Consider the following 11245-nt stretch of genomic DNA (forward strand, 5'->3'; position numbering starts at 1 on the left):
ATATTCATATTCAACCCATAGACTTTACATTTAGTGTCACTGTTGAAATGAAAGGTGGGAGGAGGATTAAATAGTTTCAGGTTGAACCTTGGACCCTCTTAGGGTTTGCTGGAAGAAGATATAGGCAAAACAAGTTGACAATTTCTGCAATTATAAAGCCAGCTACTTTCATACTTGTTTTCATCATGTCACTGCATTTTACTGAGTTGACTGAAACATATTGATTTAGTCAATTTATATCTTGCCTTGCTTCCAACATAAAAGCGTAATATAATAAAATCTGTTAGTATAACATTTATAACCCTTAATAACAAAAGTTAAAATACAAACTAAATTTCTATTTAAAACAAATTAAAACTAGTGCTAAAAGACACTTTAAATCAAATAACACTATATGCACTCCCAGTAAAAACGTTTACATGTCACATTTACTAAAAATCAAAAGCTTCCTTGAAGAAAAAGGTCTTTACATGCCAAATGAAAAAATAACAGAAAGGGGACTGACCAGACCAGAAAAACCCATTGATGAGATACTTGCCAGATCTATCTTGAAGTGCAGTCTGAAATCCCATCAAACACGCACATCCTCTTTGAATGTTGAATTTATCTCAATACAGCTCAGAGGCACCAACAGAAGTTTATTATGTAGAATTTAGAGTGAATGTTAATTGTTTCAATACATCTTGGCCAAATAGAAGAGAGGAATATATCTGGTTCCTTAAAATATTCACACAATATTGTGAAATAAAGCAACATTTAACAAAAAAAACTAGCTGTTGTAAGTTTTATTAATGAAAAGCAAAGAAGACAGAGTAATTGTGATAAGAGCTTTATTTTAATACTTATACATAATATTTACAACTAACTTGTGCTTTAATACATGTGAATTCTACATTTGCCATACTTTGTCGTAGTTTGCCACTTTTGCGTTTGATTAGTCCATTATCCGTTTAAACCACATCTTATACCTTGTTGTTTTGGTGAATATAAGTGTTTCCCACATACTTGCTTCTGTGGCCCGGGGTTCTAAAATGCCAGTCAGAAACCAGGTGCCCTTATAGTCCACGGCACTAAAGCTTCCTCCAGCCAATAGTTCACCTGCTCCCTCATTACTGTATCCACAGTATTCCCTGGTTATTAGACTTCTGTTGAGGATCCCTTTGCATTCATTTTCATTGAGATATGAAACAGACTGCTCAGCGAATGGATCTGTTGACTGGTTTACCACTACTTTCCAGCCACTCAGTGTAGCTGCCAGTCTTGAAATCAGCACATGCTCTGCAAAATCCTTTTCTGGAACACATATGGGTAGGTGGTAGATGTCGCAATTAATGTGTCTGCTGAGTTCAAGTAATGCCAGGTTGTTTTCTCCGGTATTACTCTCATAGCGGATATGTATATTCATTTGTTTCACACTTATCACTTGTCTACCTCTTTGCAGCTTGTTGATTCCTATACAGATAATATTCTTATTAGATGCCAGAATCTAATATTAATCATCCAAATAATATTAATCATCCAAATCCTTTCAAAGACTTCTGTCAATAGATTCATTCTCATTAGGCCTTAAAGGTCTAATACTCAACTGATGTTACATGGTTTGTTCTGAAACTCATGTGAACAGGCATAGCAAGCAATGTAGCCAGACATCCCCTTTCCGGTGGAGCAGATGAAACAATATAGGATTGATATGAAGACATAATTAGCTTTGACCACAAAATCAACAACCCTTTGCACTTCCCTGCACGTTTGCCAAATATGTGTGAAGCAGCTGGAACATCCTCCAGGACATACTTGATGAAGGCAAAGTCTCTATAAATGGAAATTCACTCACATGAAATTAGCAGGCTGATCATCGTATAGAGCCACATAGACCTATGTGCATCTTTCGAGGTAGCTGTGTTGGCCACAAGCCTATATGCAAGTGTTTGAAGCTTTCAAAATCACACAATGGAGATAAAACATTATTTGACTACTTACCAACTACAACAGTGACAGGAGAAAGTAGTGCACATTCAGCTGTAGTCAGAACAAAATTGGTTTTCAGTAGAACACCTCCACATAACAATTTTCCTTCTGCATTTAAGAGTAGAACCTTGAAAGCAAAAGAGATAATAGTTAATGGAAGTCTTGCTTACTTGCAAATTGCTTTTCCCCCTCCCTTCACTAGAACCTTTGGCATGCCATCTCCCTGAATCTCACAGCCAGAATGGCCAGTGATCCTACAACCTTGGAAAATTAGGGAGCAGAGACTTTTAAAAAAGCCATTTTCCTACAAAACACTTCATAAATGGAAACTACTTGGAGGAACTACGATCTTCCTGAGATGGCCTTTAAGGTCATCCAAAGTATTTGGGTCACATATGAAGTTGGACCCAGGCTCATAGATGAGTTGTGAAAGCAACAACATTTTAGAGCACAGCCGCCATTAATGTACACAAAGCACATATAGAAATATTAAATTTAACTCTAGCAAACCTGCAATAACCCATTGATGGTTTGACAAGGACTCTGAGAGACATAGTTCAAATCTTTGCTCAAACATGGAAACTCTTTGGATGAATTTAGTTAAATTACACACTCAGCTTTAAGGAAAGACAATGAGACATTTTCTTTTCTTACCAAAAAATTCAACCACAGTTTTGCTATAAGTTGAAATCAATTTGAAGGCAAATGGCAACAAACATTGTCTATATCTCATGTTCAGAAAGAATGCCAAAAGTAATGCAAGGACAGCAGATCTTTTTTAATAGCTAACTTACTACTTGCCTGACCTGTAGTGCCCAGACAAGCGGCTTCAGCTGCTGCAGTGAACAAATTTTGTTTTACCTTTCACAGCCAATCCATATCATTTTTCTACCCAACAATTACCAAACATTTGTTTTAAATACCTGCCAAGGGAATCCTCTATGGTTCTTTTTGGTTGCATTCAGCTGCGTTAGTATGTAGTCTTCAAGTCTACCGCATGCACACTTGTCTAACAATGGCAAGTAAAAAAGAAACACATAAAAATCCCAAATTCATTAATCTATTACTGCCTTCAGAAGTAACTATGGTAGAAAGACAAACCACCTGTTATTTTTACAATCCAAGTCATAGCTCATGAAAACATGTTTGCTATTGGGTTGTAGGTTTTTTGGGGCTGTATGGCCATGGTCTAGAGGCATTCTCTCCTGACGTTTCACCTGCATCTATGGCAAGCTTCCTCAGAGGTAGTGAGGTCTGTTGGAACTAGGAAAAAGGGTTTATATATCTGTGGAATGACCAGGGTGAGACAAAGGACTCTTGTCTGCTGGAGCTAGGTGTGAATGTTTCAACTGACCACCTTAATTAGCATACAATGGGCTGACTGCAGATGCAGGCGAAACGTCAGGAGAGAATGCCTCTAGACCATGGCCATACAGCCCAAAAAAACCTACAACAACCTAGTGATTCCGGCCATGAAAGCCTTGGAGAATACATGTTTGCTATTGTTTCTATTCAGTAGTTTTACAGTATAATATCTTTCAAATTAGTGTTGCTTTTTTGTCAGTGGTACACATAGGCATAAGCCCATCTTACCCTACACAACTAACTAGCAAATTTATGGTTGTTGTTGTGGAGGGACAAATTCACTACTTCAATCAAGCATTGATCCTGATACTCCCAAGGCATACTTTCTTCCTACAATAGTTTTTAATGGCTCTTGGCTTATTTCAGTCTCTTAATTATCTTATAATAAATATAGTTTTCTCTCCCTTAAAAAATACATACCCAGTGGAATACATGATCTCTTATCTTGCCCAAGTTCATAGCCTTCTGCACATGAACAGCGGACAGTGTTCGCTTCTGGATAGCAAAAGTGTTGACAGCCCTCATTCATTTCATGACGACATTCATTTTTAGCTATATAGAAGAAGATACATTTGCAACTAGAAGTCAACCATGTTAATATCAGGTTATAGGAATCAAACAATATCTAGAGGGTCACGTGACATATGTCCCTTAACCTGTGCTGTTTGCTAACTTTTTTATATGTACAGTATTTAGTTTTTGTTGGAACTAAGACAGAAGCCCATACTAACCGTTTGTTTGCATAGACTATTATTCATTTGCCAAAACATTTCTATTCTAGCAGAAAGTAACTTAACAGTATTCCCTTCACAATCTTCTAGGAAGTGAATGGATGGAATAAAGAACACAAGAGTATTTTACCAAAAGCACAGTTAATTCCTTCAAAACCATCTGTACAATCACATGTGTAACTGCGAATGCTGTCCTTGCACACACTATTATGCAGGCAGGGGCTTGAGGAACATCTTACACCACCTGCAAAAAAAATTATGTTAGTCAGTGTGATTGGAATTGCCTTAAACAAACTACTACCTCCTAAATTCACTTCATAAATTTCTCATCAATGAGTTTCCCAAATTGCTCCTGACATGTAAAAAAATTCAATAAAGTTAGCTGAATTGCTTCTTAAATTAGTACATTAATATCACTTTCTATTGCTGACAATGCCAAAATTTAAAGCTCCTGGTTTGGGAATCTAGACCTTGGCAAGTGAGATATAACTTTCAAAGTAATCTGACTTTGTAAAGATGACAGCTCCTCCCAACCCTGCTGCCCTTCAACATCGTACAAACCTCACTCCTACCTTCTTGCTGGATGCTGTGCCTGCAATAGAAAGCATTCCCCAATCATCTCACTTGCCAAAATGTTATGGCCGGCAATGTACATGTTCCAATTAGAGGAATCTCGTTTTGCTCATAATTGGTCTTGGACTGAAGGTTAGTCATGCTAATTTCTAGGTTTTAAGAAAATGAATGCCTCTTTCCAATCCTTATAATAATTGCAAATATAGAAATTGGAGATAAAGCTTAAGTTGAGACACCTTTTCCCCATGATAATTCTTTCAAGAGTGAATTTCCTTTCCTGGGGTACATCTCTTTCACTTCCTGTTGTATCACCCCTATTCTTAACTATGAGTCATTTTTCAGTTGGATGTTTGTAACTCGGAGATTGTCTATGCTCTACTGTGGATAGTTTAAGTAACCATTCCCCAGCCATCCAGAAACCCTCCCCAACTCATCAAAAGAACCGAAAATATAAATGTAAGAGGTACCTACCAAAATAGCCAACCCAGAACTGGTCCTAGAGACGAAAACACATTTGGTTTACTTGGAATGGTTAATACAAAATGTTTAATTATACTCCTGTCTTGGTTGTTATGATATAATCTGGAATTGTACGGGAAAAATGCATGGGGCTAAGATGACTGCTTAAAGTTCTTTAATAGCAACAAGGAGTCTGTTATTAGTAGCAAAATCTACAGGGCCACACATTATAACTACCATATTTAGCCTATCTTTCAAAGGCATAAACATAGATTACAAATATCCTGATATGAAAATGGCAGACCCAGTTAATCCTGTGCTCTCCAATGTTCTCAATTGCATTTAAAATGTCCCAGTTTTTCAGTCCCACTTCCACTTTGTTCTTGGCTTACTTCAGTCGCTATATTAGGAAAAGAACTATTGAATCAATGGTGTTTACATAAATGTTGATTCACCAAATTTTGACTATTTCAATTGTCTACTCTAGTCAGGACTAATAATTAAATCAAGGCTTTAGACTGCAGATGTAATGATGCAATCATTTATGATTTTATACTAGTTTAGAAACCTATACAATTTCGGGTGAATTGTTGATTCAAGAAATCTTATGACTGAGGCCATACATTGTTTTCCATGGCAGGATTGATTGATTAAACTATTCATAAGGGGAAATCTGAGAAGACTCCATACCGTGTTTTCAATATCTTCAAATGCTTCTCTTGCCTCTTCATATGAACATCTTTCTTCAAGGCATTCTCTTTCCAAATTACCTTCAAAGATCTCTTCAAGAAACATAGAAGAGCCACGCTTTGATCTTGCAATAACTTTATTGGCATCATTGTTTGATAGAAACACTGAAAAAGAACAAATGGAAAATTAGATTTTTACACACAAACTTGTTGCGGCTCTGCATTGTGTGCAAAAAGATTAACACTTGATTTCCTGAAACATCTTTTCTGGGATACATGTGACTGTGTCAAATGAATATTTAGAAAGAATAAGTGCTGCTATGTGTCTTCCAAGTCATTACTTACTTATGGCAACCCTGACAATGTTATCATAGAGTTTTGTATGAAGAAGTTAATCTATCTATTTTAGTCTGACCAAATTTTACTGTTCTCTGACTACAAATGCACATCAGTCCATCTCTTGCAAACATGGTGAAACTTATTTTTAGAGTCTGCCTGAAAATTACTCAAAGGTTTTTGAATATATTTTCTCAGCATTCACTTTTTATCAGTGTTTTCCCCTAACTCAATGCATTTCCACTTATCCCCTCCCCTCATGTCCTTGTCTGTATTTTCTTGTAATATATCAATTTTTGTGTTGCAAACAAAACTGAAAATTTCTGAAAAATGTGGATTTTGATAAGCACATTCAAGAAAAGGGTACTATTTTGGGGGTTACCATGCCATGCATTCAGCCGGATTTAACTCAGTTTCTAGAAATATCATCATTTGGCCTAAATTCCAATCCATTAACAAAAACTCTCCCTCTTTCTATTATAGCTCTAAATGTGATGGCATTCAGAGAAAGGAAAAATGAGCCTGCAAAAGAAAAAAAGAAACAAAATGTTCTTTTAAAAGGGCTATAGCGATGATTCTGAGCTATTTTACTTTGAGAAATCCCATAGATTGCTCTGTCCTTCTGGATTGTGTTCTTGTTTACATGTAAGGGAATGTATAAATAGGTACCCGAAGAGTAGAATAAGGCAGGACATAAGGAAGAGCCAAATAGTGATAATGCACCCAATTAGGGGGTAGATTTTGAACTATAGTAATCCAAAGCTCATTTTAATGCTAAAAATTACACCCAAGAAGATTTTAGTATGGCAATTTTCTATCCCTGTTGGTTGTTAGGGGATGTGAAAACAAACACACATATGCAAAGGTATTTGCGCATTTTCTGTGCAAAAGAAAACAGGGCCAGAAAATATTTACTGCACAAAAGGACTGAGAACAAATTTTGTGCAGAATCATACCAAATGGCAAAGATTCTTGTCAATCAAGGATTCATCTTGCCAAGTATTCCCAATGTTTGAGAAATATGGTTTTGGACTTTTTAAAAATATTGCTTTTAATTGCTATAATGCGTGTTTAAGATTGGTTTTCTGAGATATATAGTGATGACCCATGGTCACAAGGTAAATATGAAGTAGGAACTTTAGCTTGTATCTCTTTGTTCTAAATCAGTGGTTCTCAACCTTTCTTTGACCAGGAACCACTTTGACCAGGGACCACTCTCCAACATTAGTACCAAAAGGGTTATGAATCAGTTTTTGGTCAACTTTAGATTTGGTTTGGTTATTTGAGGCACTGATTCAGAAAATTGCACATCAGCTCTAGTTTCTGATACAGAACATATGCCATCCAGTAATCGCCATCTTCTTGCCCTCAGAAAACCATATTTAGTCAGCCTCGGCTCTATAAGAAGGCTTTGTGAGACCAGTTGCTCTCACTGAGGCTGTGGACCATATTTTATTTATTGCGGACCACTGGTGGTCCACGGACCACAGGTTGGGAACCACTGTTATAAAGCCATCACTACCAACATTATTCTCTAATAGTTCTTTAAAAATGGTATCAAGGTTCAAACAATCATAGAAAAAATACAGTGGTTAATACGTTAAATTAATTGGAATGAAAATTAATAATATGCATAGTTGTAATATTTCACATAATATGACAATTAGGTGTCAAGGGTTAGACATTATCTCTTCTTATGAGCTGCTATGGTACTTACACAAACCATAACACTGGAAAAAGCACCCATGGTATTGATAAATATTATACAAGCAAGAACATTGTTTTCAAAATATGTATCATTGTTATGACTTCACATCCAGACACTCTGTATTGGCTTGCTATTGGCTTGTGCTGGTGACAGTTGCGATCCAAAAGAACTTTATCATCTCCTGCAGCACAGGAAATATCAAGTCTGAAGTAGCTCATGTTTCATTGTGAACAGTCTTATATGGACCAACATGGTGAATAACTGGCAACATATGAAAAACTCATGTACACTTACGTTACGCACATAACTAGAACAGTATTTTCTGTACTGGTTCAATATCCTAAAGGTAACTGATCTCATCTGATCTTGGAAGCTAAGCAGGGTTAGCCATAGTTAGAATTTGGATGGGAGACCACTAATGAATACTGGATGTTTTAGGTTATATTTCAGAGGAAGGAACTGGCAAAACCACCTCAGAGTATTCCTTGTCTAAGAAATACATATGAGAGTCACAGAGTCAGTATAAATTGACAGGCAACTTGAAAGCACACACATATATGCAGATTTAAGTGTAAGCAAAGTTTGAGTGTGTATGTTACTGTGTTATAAATACTATATTCTTACTGCGCAAGTTTTGCAACTGAGAATGCAGTCTTATCCATTGTTACTTTGGGAAAAGTCTGAATGAAAACAGTGTGGTTTGCTTCATAATAAAAATGCACTCCTATTTACTTTGAAGTTGATACAAGATCTTTCAGCGTTTAAGAATTTAGTCTAAGCAAGAATACTTTCGAAGTAGCACCTCTTTTAATGCCTAGTTTCCAATTTCTATTTTTTTAATTTTCCCCCTAGTCATTAATAATGACACAAGCTAGTTCTGCTTTCATGGAATCAACAGCTAAACATTAACGATAACCTGGAAGAAAAATATTTAGGAAAAAGTTAATTTGCGACTGCTCAGATTAAGCAAAAGTAATTCATTTGGCTTCTTTTCTCACTTATTTAACTACAGTGTGAATGATATGCCTTACCTGTCTGATTTGCGAGATGAAAAAAGAAAGCAGACAAAAGAAACCATGTCCAGCTGTGAGTTCCCATTTTTCTTTCCCTGCAACAGCTCCCTAAAATGTGGTTGCTCAGCAGCAGGTATTTGGCAAAGTTACTAAATAAGCAAAGTTTAAAGTTCAAGAATGGTTAAAATGATAACATAGAGACTAATACAGGACCTGGTGTCACTAACTTGCAGCTTTTTACATAGAAAGATTGATTGAACATACAAGTGTGAAATTAAAATATCTATGAACAGACTTGAAAATAAAGAAAAAAGAACAGAAGTGCTTAAAAGAATAAAAAAATACATTGGAAAGTGTGTCTCTCATCTTCTACATAGCTTTGCCAGATAGAATAGGGAACGTATGACTCAGAAGAAGCCTAAAACAAAGGGCAGAGTGGAAAAGGAATGTGTGTTTCCCCTCTTTTATGTTTTTGAAAAAGTAGGTATAAGGAATTAATTATTAGCCAAAGCAGATACAAAATCTTTTCTCACCATCATGGGATGATTAAACACAACAGTGACTCTTGAATGAAAACACATCTTGACTCCATTATTTGAGGTAATTATCGTTATCACTTACTGTAACCACCATCATTTTTGTAAAGCACACATTAACTAACCAAATTCAATCCACATATTAAAATAAATAAAACATCAGGCAATAAATATAAGCAGGCCAAACCTTGTTAGTGTACCTGCAAAGTCAGATGTGTACAGGAGTCACTTTCCATTTGAAAAAGAAATCCACAAAGTTCAAAATTTCTACAGAATTTAAGGATATCTTTCCCTCCACATTTTCTAGGGTATATCTGCACACTGTAGAAATGATTGAGGTTTGAAATATTACTTTAATTGTCATGATTCACTATGATGGAATTCTGGGGATTGTAGTTTGGTGAGGCACTATCACTCTTTAGCAGAGAAAACTAAAGACAGCTCTCATGTTTCTAAAGCATTGAGTAATGGCAGTTAAACTGATGTCAAACTACATGAATTCTACAGTGTAGATGCACCTCTAGTTGTAGTGATTTCAGCTAGGACCATGGATAGAAACGTCCATGTCCAGTGAGCCTTCACTAAAGCAGGTCATCCAGGACAGAGTACAGGCACTTCAGGTAGAAGGCAAGCTATAGAGGTTTATTACAATTTGGCCAAAAAGGATGCAAGTATAAGCAATAAGCTTCAAAAAGTACAGGCATAAATTTGCAGAAAAATACACAACATGTTATACAGTTCTGGCAGGCTAGGATCCATGCTCAGATTGGCTATGGTTTCCCCTGACATCACAACCTGCAGGAGGAGACGTCCATGGTGGGAAGAAAGACAGTTGGTAGATAGTCAGTTTGAAGAACCAATCCATTGTAGGTACACCCCCTGGGAGGGCGCGAACCTGGAGGATATGGTGACATGGATATGCTGATGAGTCCCTGATTATCTCAAGTGTCAATTTCTGTGTGAAACAAAGGATGCAAGACTCAAAAGACAAAGGTGGGAATTCTAGGCAATCAAATGAACAAACATCCTGAGCTCATCTTGGTGAAAAAGAGGACCATCTGTCTGCAAACATACACAAAGGTTTTCATAGTTAGCTGACTTTGGAAATAGCTAGAGGGACCCTGACCATAGTGTCTTTTCCCAAGGGATTATGTAAACTGGGGGCATGGAGAAGTAGATGCCTTTATTACATTTTGATACATACATTTTACATCATTTATACACTTTATATTTTTAGAAATTGAGACAGTACATAAAAAATACACACCACACAAAAATCATCAAGTTGATACATTTATTAAAGAGTTAGATTTGATAGAGTTTGTTGGGCACAGCTGCTGCTGAGTTCATCCCGGAAACTCTCGCAGCTTTGACATTTTGTACCTTTGAAGCCACATAAAATGTTTATTGTTTAAAAAATTAAGAAAAAAATCATATATCTTGCTTGGAGTTCCTTGATGGCCTATAAATATTTGGGAGGGGGTGCCGTGGCTCAAAAACATAGTCAGTTCTACAAAAGTTAAGTATAGACTAGCAGTTTTTATATCAGAGCAAGTTCTACTGAACTAAATTGAGCTAATGTCTGAATAGATATAACTGCTTTGTTGATGTTGTAAATGGAACATAGCTCTGCAGAGAGAGAGAGAAAATCTCAAAGTTACATAAATAGTAAAACCTCTCCCAATGTTGGATCAAAAGTTACGTTCTTTTTTAAGGAACCATGTGGTTTCATGCATCTGTACACCATGCACAAGGAGAAGATTAGTAAATCAAAAAGGAGGATTGTGGTAGGGCAGTAAAACAAAGCATTATTAGTTTCTGAGGAAAATCTTTAAAATAATTGAAATATATAAAAATCAGAACTGAA

At 36.3% G+C, this 11245-nt stretch overlaps 1 protein-coding gene across 1 annotated transcript; it reads right to left on the reverse strand.

The window, feature by feature from the left end:
• Window positions 1-813: 813 nt before the first annotated feature.
• PROZ (protein Z, vitamin K dependent plasma glycoprotein) lies at window positions 814-8944 on the reverse strand. The gene is made up of 8 exons (XM_060769636.2): window positions 8861-8944; window positions 5787-5950; window positions 5109-5133; window positions 4195-4308; window positions 3754-3885; window positions 2892-2977; window positions 1981-2095; window positions 814-1452 (listed from the first exon to the last, which is right to left on the reverse strand). Exons 1-8 carry the CDS (start codon window positions 8925-8927, stop codon window positions 935-937), a joined length of 1221 nt encoding a protein of 406 aa, XP_060625619.2. The 5' UTR covers window positions 8928-8944; the 3' UTR covers window positions 814-934.
• Window positions 8945-11245: the final 2301 nt, after the last annotated feature.

Source organism: Anolis sagrei, chromosome 3, assembly GCF_037176765.1.
Source record: "Anolis sagrei isolate rAnoSag1 chromosome 3, rAnoSag1.mat, whole genome shotgun sequence".
In the NCBI taxonomy this organism is placed as follows: Eukaryota; Metazoa; Chordata; class Lepidosauria; order Squamata; family Dactyloidae; genus Anolis; species Anolis sagrei.

Coding starts and splice junctions, on each gene's coding strand:
- PROZ (XM_060769636.2), bottom strand. CDS start 8,927: ATGGGAACTCACAGCTGGACATGGTTTCTTTTGTCTGCTTTCTTTTTT. Junction 3,886..4,194: donor AGGAATTAACTGTGCTTTTG/GTAAAATACTCT, acceptor TCTTCTATATAG/CTAAAAATGAATGTCGTCAT. Junction 2,978..3,753: donor GAGATCATGTATTCCACTGG/GTATGTATTTTT, acceptor TGCCATTGTTAG/ACAAGTGTGCATGCGGTAGA.